This window comes from Echinococcus granulosus, assembly GCF_000524195.1.
Source record: "Echinococcus granulosus chromosome Unknown EG_S00002, whole genome shotgun sequence".
NCBI classification, from domain to species: domain Eukaryota; kingdom Metazoa; phylum Platyhelminthes; class Cestoda; order Cyclophyllidea; family Taeniidae; genus Echinococcus; species Echinococcus granulosus.
In genome coordinates, this window is record NW_020170382.1 from 1,288,570 (window position 1) to 1,308,177 (window position 19,608).

The window sequence follows — 19,608 nt, forward strand, 5'->3', positions numbered from 1 at the left end:
CACAGCGCTGCGTTTTATCACCCACTAGTAGAAATCACGATGAATGTCCATTAATGTCGGGTTCACTTTCCGCTACCTATGTAGAGCTTTGAGACTTTCCTGAGGACTAAAGAAGACAATGCTTGGGCAGAATAGATATGTTCAAAATACAGAAGGTAATGGAGCCACTAAAATAGCCCAGAGGCTAGTCTCTCTGTCAAAGGTACAATGGTCAGGACACATAATAACCCTTTACCAAAACCGCGAGCCACACAGCTAATGTAATGCACTTGTGTTTCGACTATTTGTAATTCTGCTGCTCAGTGTGATCCCTTAGCCAACTCGATATACTTTGAGCTCTCTTGTTCGTTGTTAATAAAGCTCCTTCCACATTGTTTTGATTTATTTCGACTTTATTCCCCTCGTCTTGCAATGTATCAAATGCTCTAAATGTTATGAAGATTCTAATATATCCTAAATTTCTTATATTTGTTAATATTCTAATTGGGAATGAGTGAAGTAAAAGACCAGATATGTACTCACGCTAATATACCATTTTATGGATCAATTAAGCCATACTGTCCATAGATATTGTTGTGTCACTTACTTCAGACAATAAAAGAACGCATTACTATGGTTAACATGCATGCTTACTCCCATACTGCTCTTGAACGTCATTGGTGCAGTGTATTTTGCTTGGTGCTGCTACAGCTTTCACTTCATCCTCGATTACTTGACGAGGTCTACCCTACCACAAGTTAATTCGCTGTCAACTTAGTGAAGATCTGGAAACGATTAGCCACAGTGACGTTTGAACCTCGATGGCTGAGAATCAACATAATGCAATTTGCAGTTTGAACAAGCCTATTTTGGTATATGCCACCCACTTTGCCTAAAAGCCATCCTCGGCACTCCTGTTTTAACAAGTATAGGGTAGTGGGATGTACTAATATTTGCCCACATCTTAAGGACGAAGACCATACACTGGCTTCCCATTGACACTCGAAGGCTCTCGACTCCAAAGGTAATGTGGATTTCCTATGGATCCATTTATCGTGTCAACTAAGTGAATTCCTTAATAGACATTCATTTCATTACTACTGCTAGAAGCTTGTTTGCGGTCTTCAGTGAGCAAATTTTGCACACTACTTGCTATTCGTAGCACCATTCCCTGAAATGCGAAGCACTTTAATGAACCAAATCTTCTGGATATATATGCAATTCCTAAAATGGTGTTCCCTTTCTCTGACCTTTTGACATCACTTTGCAATTAACATTTTAGCTGAGTTACTCCTTGTCGGCCATTATAACGCAGGAACACTTTAGGTTAGGTCAATCAGACAGCGGGAACGGGATCACCTCATGTCCCTTTTCCACGGTCAACTGTCGCGTGCGCGCGTGCCTCACCCTGAGCCCACCCGCACAGGTAGGCGACAAATAAGTTCCTATTAAAGTCTTTGTTCTCTAATCACTCTAGTTGGAATCTCGCTATCGTCCGTGCCCTCACACGCAAAAACAATTTGTAAAATAGGGGGGTTGTTAAACAAAATTACACTCGATACACTACTAATATTTCAATACTCCCCAGCCGTCTGTTTCGGTTTATCGCATCTCCTTGTAATGCAGGGTGTTGTTTTTTAGGTTGCGTTTCTACTTCGTCAAAGACATGTCAATGTCATGCGATTCTTTAACGCATTTCCACAATATTCTTGAGTAAATCAGAGCACATGATCGCTCTTCACACCTTAGCTGATCATCACCGCACACAGCGTCAGGGTGATGGAATTTTTCAAAATGCGGTGGTTCCATTTGTAACACCCACTTTTCCTTATCACGCTTTACAGAAAGTTTATTTCTTGCGTCACGCTATTTAGAGGCACAAATACTCTTGCAGAGCCATCCTCGGTATTTGTTCGCTACCATTCCGCTGTCAATCCGGTGTCTTGGGATCAAGAACCATTTATCAATTCGTACTTTGACGCTCATTATTACTGAACTGCATTTAAATGTTTTATATGTTTCTTTTACTTACTAATCGCCAAGTAAAATTGGGAGAGGGAGGTTTTTATTAAAAGCAGAAACGATTTCTGTATTCTCCGCAGATTCTGACTTCTACTGCAAATGTCTCCCTGCTATCACCTTTTCGGTGTGGTATTCAACTACTGAAATCGTGATTGTTACTGGCCTTTAGGTGATGCGCTTACGTAGCTCTCCTGTGTAGCACTCGAGTTATCCATAAAGAACCATAATTCTAGTCCTCTCCTTTATAAACTGGTAACTCTAAGTCAAAATTCATTTCATTAAGTTTGCAGAACACTCCTATAAGTCAATCTAAACAATACTGATGTTGCAAAGAGTAGTTTGAAGGGACTAGATATTAACTTGCCGTGATTTTACTAATACTATGGTTTGAGCACAAGCCATACTTGTGCCAAAGAGCAATCTAGTATAACCGTCATCAAAACTGCGCCGAATACCATTGAAAAGATTGGCATATCTATATTCACGTATCCGTGGGTTGCAATTCTGTCACAAGTTATGTCATTATCAATCACAAGCTCATAAAATCATTTGATAAGTCCCGATTGACGAATAGCGTCAAGCCATAGTGTGTGACGAATGAGCGCTTACGTATCAGTGACTTGGATGTCATATATGCAGCCTTCATAAAAGGCCTTATTTTTCATTCATAAAGTTGTATACATTGCATCAATGGGTCGGTGAGCGATTACCAAAAAGGAAAGCTGAGGGGGGATGGTATCACCAGACCGTGGATGTACTATGACAATGATATTTGTACCTAGGCTTTTGTTAGAGATATTCTAAAAGCAGCTGCATCAAAAAATCGCTGAATAAGCGCATGATGCTCACCACTCGCGGATTTTTTTTGAACACATCAATTATGCCTAGCGATACCATCACAGATCTATTAGTGAGCCGCAGATCTTGCGATATTTGTTCGACTTCTGAAAAAACTATTTAAAGCGAATGCATTGTCGCCCGATAGTTTTTTTCTACTTTAAAGTTTCGTAAAAGGTGGAAAAATATTATTCTTTTTTCCTTTACTTAACCGTAAAAAGGCTACCTGAAGCAAAATCGTTAGGTGAAATCCAACTTGTATATTACAGAATAAAATAGCCTCAATACCTTAGCAAGTAAATTAGATTTATCTGCGTTATTATTTTATAAAATACATCTATTTACATTATCAGATGAAAAGCAAACTCACTCCTTCGAAGCTTAGCTTCTGGTACTTCATTATGGCCAAATCGGCTTCGGGATACAGCTTAACTTCAGCGTCAGGTTTGAGTGATTGCATACCTTGTTTACTTGCATATTTTGTCCTTCAGTCTCCTCATCCACCTCAGATTAGACTTTTGCTGGACGACGTGGATGCCTGTGTATGGCCTCAGCCTCCCAGCCCTGCCATACGTGAGTAAGAATGAACCCTCAACCATTTTTACATAATTTGCAATGCCTTTGGGGGAGAGGGGACTCGATGTGGAGCGCAGCGATTCCGCAAAACTTCTTTTGTATCTTTTAAGACTTACGGCAATAAGTTATCAACAACCTGAGCGTTAGTATGAAAAATTTAAGGTACATCCTAAATTGACATTTTATAGAGTAAGGAAATAATGAAATCAAACTAAAAATTCATCATCGGGCTTCCGCATTTTTCACCATGATGTCATGCCGAAATACTTTAATTGTATACTCAACTCTTCGTCTTCATTACCTAGGCACTTAAGGCTCCGCCATTTTACCTCTTCTCCGGACCATTTCAGTAGCCCCTCGATCGAGGTATATGTCTGCCCTAGTACTGTCTCCATTTGTCTTCAGGGGAATCTCGAAGCTCTTCATTGGTGACAGCGCAAAGCTAACCCGATCCTAAAGGACAGCTTCCCTGATTTCCACTCTTGAATGCTAAATTTTAACGTGGCAGAAGAAGGGCATAGGTTGCAAAAATCTGTGATGATCTTCAACAGAAGGGCCGAAAATGACCTCAACCTTTCGCAACTACCTTAATTCCATGTTCGGCATGACTGCAACTAAAAACTAAAGCAACACTGGCCGTAGACATGAACCATCTGGGTGAAGAGGTTAATTTAGAGAATATGCGATGCTCCTCCGCCTCTCAAATAGCTAGATGGAACCTAGATAGATGCAGTTGGGAAGCACTGAAGTGTGAATAAAGTGGTAAGGAGGAATAAACGCGAAACCCCACTCCCACTCTTCGATTCAAAAACCCGTTCTTCATTAACCGATTTTACTTTTAGGCTAATGTTTTTACCACTAACTATGGACGCGTAGGATGGTTTGCATATTCTTTATTTCAGCTCCCAAATAACACGAAAATCCAGACACAGTGGAATTGCTAAGAGAGATCTGTGACTTTGTGGTCAAATATCTTCTCAATCGCGCGTAACTTTGATGGTTGACACAGTTGTTGATTGGGGGTCTTTCTTACAGCACCTGAGACGATGCTCAAAAGAGGAGAAGGGCTACGAGACACTTCAGTTACTAGCATAACTCTGTTTTGGTTACGCGGACACCTAGACCTCCGCCTTTGCACCTCTACTGGACAGCATGACCCCTTTGTACATAGGCGATGCATTTTCTGTTCTAATATTATGACTTCTTTAGGCTTTGGGAAAGAATAGAATCGCTGTTATATTTTACTAAACAATCGTCATTCTATTCTGTCATTTTCTTCTTGGTGTCTATGTTTTTGTTGCAATCTCACGAATTATTATGCCTTATTTTTTTGTAAGTGCTACAAATTAGTGTAGAAATCACTTAATGCTGGTTATAGTGACGAAACACGCAAATGGTATGCAGATTGGAGGGAATTGTTGACTCACTTTGTATGAATTTTGCCACGCTTATAGTCACAAAGAATTACCTCAGAATTGGCAATCTTTAGCAAATGATCAGAATCCTAGACAACATATTTACCAATGAAATCGAGTCCACACTGTAATCGCATATGGCAAAGGCCGACGGAAAAAAATTGTTGGGTCATCTCATTCATTAATCTCCATTACTGTCTATCATCTTTTCTCTTCGAGATTCAACCTTGCTAATTTCACTTTTACTAAAATTTTTCTCTCGGAAAACAGCAAACCTTGGTGCAGCCATCGTTGTTTCTGTCACATCATTACGTCTGAGCCATATATTTTACGTAGCATATAAGTGTTCAATGCCTAGAAAGTGTAGTAACGAATACTTGGAGGAATATTGTTGGAGGGTAAGGGAGATTGGCATGGGACAGTGTTGCCTTCTCTTGCTTTCCTAGGAGTGTTCTTGTACGAAAGGCATCAGTCAAATATATGAGCTTCTAAGCCATTTCTTAAGGGTGCGTTTTTTTACTTTCTCCAGGGGCCATGCATAAAACCTCGAGGAGAGGCTGCGACATCCTTGTAATCGACTTAAAGCCTAGTCGAATGGCAGACAGTCCTGCATTCAGAGAAATACAGTGCCGAGCACAATAAACCGCACCGATAAACTGACACGTCTTCCTGTGCTTGGTAATTCATCCATCCAAACGGTTGCACGGAGTTTGCACGTCTCAACAGGCAACGGCAAACCATCGTAGCCGTCTACACCGTGATGTGCATGACCTTTTCTGCTCTCCGATATCCAAGGCTGGTGCAAATAAGACGAACGCTTTTTATTTAGACCAAATATGTGCTATCATTCAAAGGGCGGGCATTCGATACTTACTCCAAAATCCAAATTTTCCATTCCAAGGCCAAAGAACATCTACGCTCGCAAGCAATGACTCCAGCCTTTCCACCCTCGTGATACTCTGAATATCAGTTGCCTCAACCGAGTCAATGTGCAGTCGAGTGGCGTGAGCCACTCTAAGAATTAGTCCTTAATACGTAATTCTGTTACGTCTACATCTGAGTTGAGTATCACCAATCCAGGACACAAAAACTTCTTTAAGAAATATTTCGATTTAAGTATTTTGTGGCATGATTTGATGAGTTTTCGTTGCTATCATTATTTTTATTTATTTTGTCGAAGTAATTTTATAGCCAAAGCTAGTGGTTAATTAGTCCACTTTTACCCTAAAAAATACCTCCCAAATCTTTTTTTAAAAAGCTAGAACTAACTACCTTTGATGGGTTACATGTACTTGTGCATTTAAAATTTACGGTACATCATCCGTTCATGCTCCACTGACAGCAATCAAGACTGCGGCTTAGCAGACAAAGTGTGACCTTGCATTGTTAGATAACTTTCTATGGGTCATATGGCGGAGAGTTCCAGCTTCTGGTTAAAGTTCAATCCTGCCAATGCATCTTGGTGGATTGTGGATAAGCTTATAAAAGGCACAATTAAATTTGGGGAGTAAAAGTACTTCGCGTATACTCTTCAACGTACTTCAAGACTTAGAAAGGAAAACAATGGAGCAATAGATGTAAAGAGTGAATTTCTAGCTTACTTCTTCTCCACTTTGCCTTTCACAAAGAGCGCTGACTCTTAGGTTTTACACAGACAAAAATAATTTACTGCACCAGTATCCACCAGCAGAAGATTCTAGATGCCTCAACTGGTGGTGCAACACCGAACCTCGGCTACAGGCGAGTTGGCTGAAAATGAGAACTTTGAAATCGTCACATCTGACTTTTTAATGGTGTGCTAGAAGTGAAGTGCCAACTTTTAGAATGGTAGGTCAGCTGGTAAGGGAAAAATCTCGTCTTTGTACATTTTTGCAGATGCCCGCCTTTACGATACCATGATTAAAACTATTTCTCTTTTGATAAAAGAAATTTGATTACAGTGAATGGTGGCAAAATCCATGAGAATTTAAATAAATTTTATTTTCAGTCCCCGGTCTCATGCTGCTATAGCCCCATATTATCTCATCTTTATCTCACTTCAATAATGAGGGGAGCTTAAAAGTAGAGCCACAGTGCAAAACCTTTGCTTTTACTCTATCTATGTCCGGTCTCAAACATTTTGCTTGAGTAGGCTGCTTTGTTGAGAACAGAGTATAAGGTTTGCAGGTAGTAGAAGTTTGATGACGATCCGAGATTGATGCTGTTGTCCAAGTTTGGTGGTTTGTTGCATAAAGGGTGTGGTCAGGCGAGCATGTATCACAATGTTACTTCGGCCATGTGCTCGACTAATGTGCTTCCGACTAGTTCGAGAGGGAGAGAGCCAGTCAAAGTGACCCAATAAGTGCATGTATGGATACTGCCGTCATGATGTCCCACCTTTCAACACTTTAGCACAAAAGTACAGAATTTTCAAAATCTACAATAACTTCCCCAATGCCCTTTTTATTAGTGTCTATCATACGAATTGTTGAGCATATGAAATTAAATTGATAAGCCTAACTCAGCCGCCAATCGTTGATGGCTGATGCTAGTTATTGCATCTTGCAAAATTAGATCATCGCTTTTCTTTCTGAACACTTTAAAATCTAGGCATTATGGAAAATATTTTGTGCCCCTCTTTTGCAGCTGATTTAAAAAACGCATGAATGAAGGATCTAGCGAGTGGACCTCAAACCGTCTGAATAAAAGGAGCGTTACGCCTGGTACCCCTGGAAATAAGTTGACTATGTGCAGGCCACAAAGACAGCTGAAAATACCCCACGTTTTCGAGCTTTCCTTAAAAGTAACTCGGTCATAGCGTAAATAACACCAGTCCCTGTTGGAGTAAATAAACAACTCTATTAGACGTATTCTAAATGAAGCAACCACTTTCCATATGAAATAGTCAGTTACCACGAGGGAAATCAAATCTCGAAGGAGCACACTTTTACGAATTTATTCAGAGGAGCTACTAAGCCAGCCTAAAAATTGCGTTGCTGCCTGTTATGCTATTGTAGTAGGTTGTTTATTTGCATAACTCTCCGTTTCGGTAAAGGATTTTACTTTTACCGCTGTACCTTCTCGGAGTGGGCCAGCCTCTGAAACACGCCAGTAACTCCAAGCCCTACTGTACGTTGATAAGGCATTTTAAGCCCTGGCATTATGTCTCCTTTCATCTTTGAAAGCGAACTCGAGTTTAAAGGACATCTATCCTAATTTCTGTTGCTATATGATAAGCATTCAGTGAGGTGGAAGGAATGCATATGCTGCGGATGGGAGACTGGGTGATGATCCCTAACAGATGGGCTGAAAATGATGTCTACCTTCGGCAACTATCCTAGTCCCGTGGACTACATGAATGCTATTTACAAGTAAAGCGACATTATCCTTAAACCGTGTGCAAACATAAAATATGTGAAAACGCATTACCTCCTCCTCTTTTCTACCAGCTGGGTAGAATCCAGATAGGCATGGCTGGACAGCACTGAAACCGGTGTTCCTAGGACTAGCAATGGACACGCATGATAGTCTGCACATTCCTCCGTCCCCGAACCCTTTTCCTATACAAGACGTAACTCTAGATCCAGAAGGATTGCTTGGAGGAATCGGTGATATTGCGGTCAAGTACCTTTTCAGCCGCATGTAAATTCGATGATTGAAGTGGCTGGGTCTTGAGTGTCTGACAGCAATGATTACGTTGTAATGGCCGACACGGGAGGATGATCAAGGGGACCTCCAGGGGCGATAGTCACAAGTGGAGAAGGGGCTACCAAATAATTCAACTGTTTTTTTAATTCTTGGTTGAGGTAGTGGGGCCACTTAAGGGCTCCACCATTCTACCGCCCACGGGCAGCCTAGGCTTCGGGCTGTCGGTAGTCACAGTCAGCAGTACATTTTTTGCCCCAGTATTATGGCTTCACTCGTCTTCAGGGGAGATTATGGTGGATTACACCATATTAAGTAATGGGTTTTCTCGCAAACAATCGGTTATATAATTGGATGTTGGGTGTTTATTTTCACAGCGACACTTTCAGAAGCGTTTGCATACATTTTACTTGTGGTTTTTGGCTCGAAAGTTACAAAGAATTGTTATTCACTACCTAAACGTAGGCAACTTTGCAGATATTCCGATTGTTTCTCTCATATGTTATTAGCTACTTGTTGTGTCTATCCTGTCTGTCAAATAGGTGTCATACGCACACTACGATTGACTGAAAGAAGTATTAACACAGGCACCTGTCACTTGAATCAGCCCTATTCAATCCCTCCTTTAGTTACTTTTGATGTTTTATGCGTGGTTTCGTCAATGCAGACCCGTGTGCTAATAGTGCTGCCAATTTGCCCTACTTCTGCTCAAAGGCAGCGAAGTAAAGTAGCTCCCATAACTCCGTCCATTTGAGGATTTTAAGGAACTGAAACAAAAAGCACAGCTCATTTAATAATCGCAGTACTTCTAAAAGAATTTCCAAGAATTTCTCGGAGTTGTTAGCAGCTTTTTGCGATTTCGTTTCAATTTCGCATCCTCCATCACCCCTGCCAACTCTTCATCAGTACTATTTTCGCACATTCTGCACAGGTATGCTCATAATTCAAACTCTCAGTGCCCACATCAAATGTAATTCAAAAATCACTCCAGCATTCATATTTTTGTTTCAGCAGGTTAACCATTCAAATACTTGAACCATAAATCGGGCTTTTAAGTGGCCAAATCTATACAGTATATTTTATGCTAATCTCTTATAATCGTCAAGACTAAAAAATATCTCCCATTAATCAGGTATAATACATATGATAGACACTTTGGTAAAGTGAAATTAATTAATTAAATTGAAATTAATCCGAAGTCAGGTAGTATGCAAGTGGTTCACGAATATTTTAGCTTTACGGTTTACGAAATAAGACTTTCATACGATCTGCTAACTGGCAGTAGGACTGAATGACTTTATATTCAGTGCGTCAGTGCTCCCCACTCCTGGCGCATGTCAAGCTAATCGGCTCGAACCACTCGGAATGCATTTCACAAGACGAAGGCGGAGGGGAATGTAAAACAAGCATTTGTTTTGTAATACAGAAGGCAAAAAAGATTATGCACACCTTAAAATAATATGCTGGATCACTCATAAAAACTGTTTTATAATGCCATTCATCAAAATCACCGCGGTAGTTAAAATGTAGGCGCCTGTGGGACCTCGCACGGTTAGTGCGGCTTCACAGCGGCGTCCACATTATGCAGCTGGTAGTAGATGCCCTTAGCGGCCATCAGACCCTCAGGCGAGCCAATCTCGCATTCCTGGCCCTCCTGCAACACCACAATAACGTCGCAGTTCTCCACCGTGGTGAGACGATGTGCAACTACCAGACTCGTTCGTCCACCCTTCGCCATCGCCTCATCCAGCGCCGCCTGCACAATGCGCTCCGACTCGTTGTCCAATGCCGAGGTTGCCTCATCCAGAAGCAGGAGCTTCGGTTTCCGTATCAGCGCTCGAGCAATGGCGATGCGCTGCTTCTGACCACCCGACAACTGCGAACCACGTGCTCCCACTGACGTCTCATAGCCCTGCATAAAAATGTCAACCGCATGATTAAGGTGTCTTTTTGCATTTTAAGACCAGGATAACATGCCAGCTACAGTCTTAGTGGAACTACCTTTCAACTCCCCTGTCTTATTTGGTCTTTCAACAAAATTAAGATGGCTATCAATTTACTTTTGATTAGATCCACACTTTTCAAGGCGCATTTTGCATTGCGCACTCCTGTCATGTAGTTAACCGAACTGCATTAAGGCCGATGTAAAGGAAAATCAACCACTTAATCTTTCAATAAACATGACGAGGTTTTGGCAACAAAAATTCCTTACAAGAACAAGTTAGTGCGGTGGTTTATCCGTACGTAGTTGACAACTGTAAGATCAAATAAAGAGCTCATTAAGAGTTAGTTTTTGAAAACCCACCTCTGGTAGGCCCTCAACAAATTCATGGACATTTGCTTCCTTTGCAGCCTCAATGATTTCCTCCATAGATACCTCCCTTGAATTGTCACCATAGGCAATGTTCTCTCGAATACTTAAGTCAAAGAGGTTTGGCTCCTGAGAGACAATACCGATCTGCTGACGGATCCAATTGGGCGCGAGTGTACGGATATCGTGACCGTCAATGAAGATTCCACTGCCCGGCCCGTGAGGACTGACGTCGTATAATCGTTGGACCAATTGTAGAATTGTCGACTTTCCACAGCCAGAGGCGCCCACGAGGGCTACAGAATTGCCAGCTTGTACGGTATAATTAAATTTCTAAAAAAGGAACACAAATTGTTTTTAAGCGCACTTTCTCTGAGACTTTATTTTTAGCCCGCTTCTAGGAGCCTTTTCAGCTATCAAAGTGAATCAGTCCGCATGCTGAAATTGACTTATCTCTTGTCCTCAGACTTTAGCGCTAGTCAAATATTTCTGGTAGTTTCAACACATCACTTTTCTGCTATTCCTGATTTTACACCTGCAAATTCTTTATTAAAGGACTATCAAAGATTCTTATGCTCACAAATGTTAAGACGAATTATTAGCCTTTTTGCATACTAGTGACTAGCACTTAAGTCATTACGTGGATGCTAAGAGCCTTGGCTGCTCTTGCCCTTCATATCATGGTGACGAAATTAAGTAGTTAAGCTTAAAACGGTACTCAAAGTTAACTTGAATTCCCGACATATTTTAAGCCTTAAAATAATTGAAGAAAACGGCATTAATAACTATTCCACTCTTTTCAGCATGAAGTAATGCTCACTATCTGGTGAGGATATCCTACAGTTGAGCCTAGTGCTTTCTTATTTTACGGCATAACACTGCTTGATGTCAGACCGATTGTCCGACTTTATTGCAGACTGCCAAGTAGTCACAGGTCCATCCCAAATCATGGCACAGCCAAGGAGACCTTCACAATGGTTAATGTCTGCCATGCTTTTCTCGCATCGAACCAAACGGCCTCGCGCATTGCTCACCACCTTTTCGGCTCCAGCAAATCTAGAGGACTTTAAAGTTTTCTCCTTCATTTCAAATTCTTAAACGCAAAAAGGGAGAGGATTGCAAAGAGCCAAAATTAAGTGTTCCTTCGCTAATTTAGTTAAATTGGCACCAGGGCAGAAAGATTGGCACACTTTCCAAAACCCCTCTGATAAAATGTTATGTGATAAATGGCGGTGAGGTCTTACTCGTAGAACTCTGACGTGTTTGCGAGTTGGATAACGAAAGTATACATTTTTGAAGACAATGGAACCGCTTAGAGGCTCGGTCGGGTAGTCACCCTCGGTCGCATCGAGTTTCGTTTCTCGATCTAGGGTCTGGAAGACTGAGGCAATTTTATCGCCGGCCTTCTTAAAATCGGGCGTCAAAGCGGCCACTCTTGTAATACCCTGGGCACCGAAGTTGAACGCCGAGAACGTACTGGGATGAAAGAAAAGTACCAAGAAAGGGAAAGATAAGTTTATGTTGCAGACCTTTATGACCATCTTTCTCTTCCAAATAGACTGGACAAAGCATACCGGAAAACGGCAAGCACATCAAGGGTGCCATTATTCATCAACACAGAACCAACGTAGAAAGATGCCGCTGTCTGAAAGTAGCTCAAACCGTTCGCAGCGGCGTGCACCAAGCCGTTAAGAACAGCATCCATCACTCGTTCCCTAGGCAGTTGAACCGCAAACATAAGCAAGCACAGTTTTTTACCATAACTGCATCTTTCACTTCATCCCAAAACTCATCAACTTACTTGCTGCCAGAATCGGACTTTGCAACGAATTTGTTATAGAAGTGGTTTTCTAAACCGAAAGCAAAGACAGTTTTCTCTGCTGAAAGCGCCTCTTGCACCACCTGAGAACCAGCAACCTCACGAATGCTCATTACGGAGCGCAGATTCTTCATCTGTTAGAGTGGAGCAGCAATAAATGCTACGGTTTATCAAAATAGCAAAAAAATCTAACTAATAAGATGCACAATTGCCCATCAGTTCTGTCAACACCTCCTTAATACTCTGTTTAAGATTTCTGTCCCAAATAACTTTTTGGGTCGAAAATTAATGTAGCTTTTTGTGATCAAATGCTATAAATGTTCACCCAATCCATCCATCAAACGCTGAACCAAGATGCTTAAAAACAATATTTAGCAGAGGATTCAGAAACATCACAACTTTAATGTCTATGCTGTACAGTGATCGAAAACGTAAAAAATGCGATGTTAAAATTACTTAAAAGCGTTGGTGGAGGAGCAGCACTTTTAAAGACAGGTTTCAGCAAAGTGACTGATATTTATTATGACTTTTTCTCGGAACTCGTTTTACCTTCAGACCAGATATGTGGAGAATCGGAACAAATAATGTGAAGCAGGGACTACTTTTAACTTTACCTGAAGCGCGCTGCTTGCAACGACAATGGGCAAGAAGCAGATATTGACAAGAGTAAGCTGCCAACTGTACATGAAAGTGATCACAGTAGAGGCAATAATCAGGCAGAGGGATTCCATAACAGTGCCCAGTTGGGCACCTGTTACGGTCTCCAGACTTGACACTTCTGTGGCAAGTCGAGCTGTCAACACGCCCGGCTGATTAGCGACCTCATCAAACCATCCCGGTTCCTGGAAGGAAGGAATGAGGGAAGGAAGGGTGCTTTACTACCACCATCACAGTCTAAGCGTCAAGAGAGAATGCTTCTGTCTTACTAGACTATGCTACAAAGATTCTTACTGACCCTTTTGGTTCGGCCTGCAGATCAACAGCTCGCTTTTTTGCTTCCATGAGCGGATAGTAAAGTTAATTCTATGCCCATATGTTTAATGATGTATAGATAGAAATATTAATCGAATAAATCATGTTTTTATTTCAACTAACTTGCTTAATTATGGCGTTGAAGAGGAGACTTCGGGTTCTTTGTGTGAGTTTGGCGCCAGCCCAGCCCAGTGCAGCGTTCTAAACAGACGGGGAAGTGCATGTACTCATAGGGCAATAGAATGGCATAAGTGACATCTTTGACTGACGTACTGATCCAAGTTGTGTGACAAGACGTATGAGACCCAATACTGCCATCATGCTAGCAATGAACACGGTTCTGCTCATTTTTTGGTCATTTGGAAGCGTAAATATCTACAACGTTTTCAGATATGGCTTATTTAACAAATGTGAGCAATCCAAATCGAATATTAGATTGTTATTCTCTTTTGTGGCTCTAAAATGCAAACCTACCTTGAACATTTCTGAGTATAGAATTGCGTATATAGGTTGAATAACACCGGAGATGAGTGAAATGAACAAGCCGAGGAAGAATAAAGGGAACTCTGGTTTGTTCAACATAAATGCTCTTCCAAGAGCATTTTTCTGTAACGAAGACGTAAAGATGGCAAATGACATCATTCACTAATTTACGCCAGAAATTTGGATGGTCTTTCGTGATATCTACTTCATACAGGTGCTTGTGAAATTTATCTAGGCCGATTAGTTATTCCCTTTCCAGGCACCAATAGTATTAAACTGCCTCAAAGTAAAAGGCTTTTAGAGGATTTTAAAACAAAGAAAACTCACCTTTGCGAACATGACAAGGGACATAGAGCTAGCGTTACTACTAGACACGGAGCTTTCAGTCTCGGGATCTCGTGTAGTGCGTTTCCATACGCCTTTTTGTTTTGGGGATTGCTCTCTCTCCACTCCCTGCTCTGGCTCACTTTCTGAGTCTTCGGTCTCCTTCTTTTTCTCCTGATTAAGACAAGTCAAAGAAAAATCTCATTTTGAGGATATGAAACCAGATGAATAGCAAATGGCAACACCACTTCATTGAGCTTTTTCAATTGTCTCACGAAGTAAAAAGTGGGAGTTTTTAAAGGTGTACCACTATTTTTTTAGCCAGTTTGCAGTCATTTTGACTGAAAGAATGTGTAGAGGTTTATGTGGCAAATTTTTCCTTTAAATACAAATACAGGATTTGAAATAGGATGTTTTGGAGAACGGCAAGTTTTCTTACTTTGGGATTATCTACAAAAGTGAAGTTGTTTATTACCACGTCTCATTAATCAACTCTATTGTTCCGTCTGATCGTAGAGATTAGGCAGTAGGTACAGCCTGAGATAGGACAGGACAAAGACGAGTCAAATTTGAGAGGATCATAATGAGTTGAGTCGACATGATATCATAACCCATAACCATAACGCACAATCTGACGTGTTACCAACCTGAGTTGAGAGCATGTGAGCGTAGATACCGTTAAGAGCGACAAGTTCATCGTGAGTACCCGACTCTTTCACCACACCTCTGTCTACTACAAGAATACGGTCAGCGTTGCGCACAGTGGTGAGACGATGCGCCACCATGATGACAGTCCGTCCGACACCGGCCCTGTCCAACGCATCCTGTACCGCCCTCTCGGAGTGGGTATCCAGCGCCGACGTCGCCTCATCCAGCAGCAAAATCCGCGGGTTTCGTAACAGAGCTCGGGCAATAGCCAAACGCTGCTTCTGTCCGCCTGACATGCCACCACCGCCTTCACCGATCATCGTTTCGTATTCCTAGATTATCACAATGACACTGGTAGTAGGATTAATCTTACCTATTCATTTCGGTTCCTCTCAGATTGTAAAGTTAATGGCTCAGAATTTACGGATTTAAGGGCAGGACTATCTAGGAAATTCAAGACTCGAGGTAATCGCTCAGTACTAATCGACACTTTCTTGTGCATTACGAATTTTGAGAACCGAAAGTTGACTTGCATTTACCAAAAGCATCAGCCTTGATCAAAAATTTCGCCTTTTGACAGTCTATTTAAAATAGGCTTCTCCCCTGAAGCATGGACACAATTCAGGTGGTCAAGGCATCCTGATGCAGACTTACTTCTTGCATCTTAATTATGAAGTCGTGCGCATCTGCAAGCTTCGCGGCGGTTTCGATCTCCTCAAAGGTGGCACCCTCGCGTCCCAATTCAATGTTTTCCTTGACTGTGGCGGCAAAAAGCACTGGCTCCTGTGAAACCACTCCAAACTGAAGTCTCATCCACTTGAGATCAAACCCTCGAATGTCGTGGCCATCAATCAGTACCTAGGAATGAGAGACTACGTTGGATGCTATTGGATTTGCCTTCATGTACCGATCTTTGCAATTTTAAACTTTGTAAGAAAGCTAAAAGTACTTGTGAAGAGGCTCGAATATTTCATTTGATTATATATTTTTAAGACAAATGATTCAGTTTTCTAGGAGGTGCTAACTCTGGAAATGGGCTTTCTAAATACTAATGAAAATTTAAGTCAACCCAAACAGGGGCAGAGAAAAATAGGCGTAAATCTTACCTGACCTTCACTGGGATCGTAGAAACGTTGAAGTAACTGGATGACAGTACTCTTCCCCGACCCACTTGGGCCCACAATGGCGATGGTCTGGCCTGCACCAATTTTCATTGAGAAGTTTTTTAGGGTCTACAAGGAGGGGTACTTGTTTATTAAAGTAATACTATAAAAGAACTCATTTTCATAGCCAATTAATATGCCGTCATCCTTGTATACCAGGTCCAGACAGCATGGCAAATTTCTTGGGAACTGTGAAGTGCATATAGATACCGCCGTTGAATGTTACCTGGTGACATCAGTAAGATCTAATGTATAATCGACAATTGTTTGACATTAGATTAAAAATATTTGAAAGAAAGCCCTTCCCCCTAAACTAGCCTTCAAGTTATTACTTAATGCTATGCGTTTAATTTACCTCAGAAGATAATGTCGTATGCCAAAGAACCGGTCATTTAATACGAGTTCGATGTAGGTTGGCAACAAGAGTACTTGTAAAATTGAAAAGCTGCTCAGCATTGGCAAAAAATAGATAAGATATTAGGTGTTCCTCTTATCTGGCTTTTTTCAAGTGTCCTCTTTTGAATCTCCACTCTGATACTAACAAGTGGTACATGTGTCATCTCTACCGCCTGCTCGTGCATTAAATTTTTGGTTCGCCACTTTTCTCCCATAATCCTTCACTTTTCTTAGCTATAATTATGAGTTCTTCTAATCTCCAAGTGTTAAATATGGTGCAAAACCACTGTAAAACTCGAATATGGTGAAGCAAAGGTGACTTTTAGCGATTGCATTGGTTTGTAAGCCGGTTAACATAATGGAAAGGCCTTCAACAAGCCATTTTTTCCTATTCCGAAGCCCACTATTAGCTGATTGCAGGTACTATGGGTTGTTGAATGTGAATATGAGATAGACGGTGGGAATGAGCCCGGAAAATGCATTTGTGACAATCAGCCTTGTCCTTCAAATGATTTAAATACAGAGGACGGTCGACACCCTACATATCCCATATGTAGTTGTCTAATGCCTCACTGTCGATGCAAAAGTTGCTCTGAAAGTATAGCGGGCTAATCGAGAAACAAAATATGGTAAGTATATGGTCATAAGAATCCTCCAGATACACTCACCACAACATCTGGTCGCATAGGATAGGAGAAGGAGACATTACGGAATTCAATGTCTCCATGTATGATATCGAGCTTCGTGCCTGATTCCTCCTTGTCAATTTCGGGAATCTGGAAGTGCGAACGGAGCAAATATTGAGTAACTGTTTTTCGTCAAATTCAGTGGGGAGAATTATTATCCATCTGTGAAAGTCACAAAGAAGAGCTTTACACGTTCTATGATCCAGTATGTGTTCGAAGCTGCAGCCGTGGCCCTAGTAAAGTAGGAGAATTCGGGCAGCACCAGACCCAACGCAATGCTGCCAACGATAAAGGCAAGGACGACCTAACCATTTGACAATGGAAAAAGATATTATAATCTTAACGTATGATCAATGTCAAGGATATGCATTTGAGTAATGCATGCAGAATTTGTATTTGCTCAATCATTGAACGTAGTAACTTCTGGTAATCCTAGAACTTTCAATCTTGTTTTGGAATTGGTTCAACAAAAATAAAAACAGCAGTGTATCCTATCTAATTTGCAATGGAGTGAGAAAGAATTCAATCAAGTCTTTTTTATTTTTTAAATATTCAAACCTACAGAAACGATGGTTCCACTTTCGACACCATTTTCAATGCCTTCTTTTACACCAAACCAAAAAGTCAATCCTGCAGATGCAAATATGGAACCACCAATCAGCCCGATACCTAGAAAAGGGTGTAAAACTTATAACTAAAGAATTCTAGCAAACTGTACTCTTACAAAACAATATTTTATTAATGAACATAGGTCAGCAGGTAAGAGTACTCAGGTGTGCGATGCACCAAATGAGTATGGGATAATTAGCTCACCGAAACCAAGCATAACATTCTTCAAGAAGGAGACCTTTGCAGCGGCACCGAGTTGGGAGGAGTACCGCTGCTTCTCCTTCTCTTGCCCAATGAAAGCAAATACCGTCTTGATGGAGTTGAAAACCTCACTGGCAACATTATTTGCCTTTGAATAAGCTTTCTGTTCTTTTATAGCAAAGTTGCTCATTGTAAGGCCCATGACAGAAAAAGCGAGTACAATAAGTGGTGCTGCACTCAGTCCAACCAGAGCAATCTTCCAGTTGTTCAAAAAGGCGCATACATAGCAAGAAATGAACATAGCCGCGTTTTGAACAAATCTTCCCAAACGCTCGCCGATACCGGTCTCGATGTGGTCGATATTCGCAGTCAATTTCGTGATAAGATCACCTAATGACTGTTGATCAAACCATGGAACGTCTTGTCTAAGTATTTGCTTGAAAAATAAAGAAAGCAATAAGCAAAAAGAAGAAGGAACATAATCAACAAATGAACCCATTAAGTGAATTTCAAGTAGGTACCTTAAAGAGTTTGAGACGGATTCGACGACTCTGTCGTCTAGCTGAGAAACTAAAGTTAAACATTTCCACGAATGCCACAATCATTGTGACAGCACCTAGCAGGCAAAACCATCCAACCATTTCACGCATTCCATTAAGATCCACATCTCCTGGGGCGGTTAGCAAATTTATAACTCTTGAAAAAATGACAAGATTCACTGGAAATGAGCAGCCGACAGCCAAAGCAAAAATAAAGCCAACAACAAGCATTATTTTGTCTTTGATATCAGAGTACCGGAACTAAATTAATTATCATACTCTGCATTGTAATTGAATTTACCAATTGGAAGAATGAAACGTGTTCCGATTCATCAAATCTAGAAAAAATATCAAAAAAAAGTGCCTTCCTACATTAACTCGTTGTCATCATTTTGTTCGCTTTTATCCTAAAAAAAACATATTATTAACCTCAGAGTGCAAAGCAACGATGTGTAATATTTTTATCATAAAATTTATAATAATTAGGCAAAATTTTTGCACTGGTTAGCAAATAATTACTAGTTTCTACCTCAACAAGCTATTTTTATACTTTATATTCAGGCGTAGTCTTATTTTTGTGAAAATCTAACCTGAAAAAGTAAGTCTTGCATACCCCGGTTGCATGAATTTAAGGCTGTTTTACATTACATTGTAGCTAATGCGTTGCACATGATAAAATAAATTTAGGCTGACTGTATCTTCTTCCTATTCTTAAACTACCTGCGTGTTAAATATTAATTTGATTTAGCTTAAACGGTAGTAAATTAAGTAACTATAAATAATGTGAGTGCATGAAAATATTCAATCTTTATGGCCCTAGTTCCCATAATTGAATAAATATCAGGCTGTCATTTACCTCCGTTTTTTCGCTCTCTTCTCCCTTCTTGTGTGATAGATGTTTTCTACCCATTTCTGAACTATCGAAATTCCGCTTATTCTTCGGCTATATAGTCCTTGTGAATTTAAACTATTAGAGGCTGTTTATAGCAAGACTAAAAATGAAT

At 40.8% G+C, this 19,608-nt stretch overlaps 1 protein-coding gene across 1 annotated transcript; it reads right to left on the bottom strand. All coding sequences in view use genetic code 11, as the record gives it.

Annotated features, from left to right (window-relative positions):
• Nucleotides 1–10,005: 10,005 nt before the first annotated feature.
• Nucleotides 10,006–19,514, bottom strand: EGR_00512 (Multidrug resistance protein; the record flags this gene model as incomplete). The annotated part of the gene is made up of 21 exons (XM_024489761.1): nt 10,006–10,365; nt 10,759–11,097; nt 12,009–12,240; nt 12,339–12,479; nt 12,566–12,717; nt 13,198–13,425; nt 13,679–13,756; nt 13,829–13,930; nt 14,030–14,161; nt 14,366–14,536; nt 15,010–15,342; nt 15,665–15,868; nt 16,117–16,242; nt 17,238–17,345; nt 17,446–17,559; nt 17,818–17,924; nt 18,069–18,501; nt 18,587–18,865; nt 18,906–18,942; nt 18,977–19,011; nt 19,461–19,514. The coding sequence occupies 21 exons, from the start codon at nt 19,512–19,514 to the stop codon at nt 10,006–10,008; spliced, it is 3,765 nt and encodes a 1,254-aa protein (XP_024355758.1).
• Between the last annotated feature and the right edge of the window lie 94 nt (nt 19,515–19,608).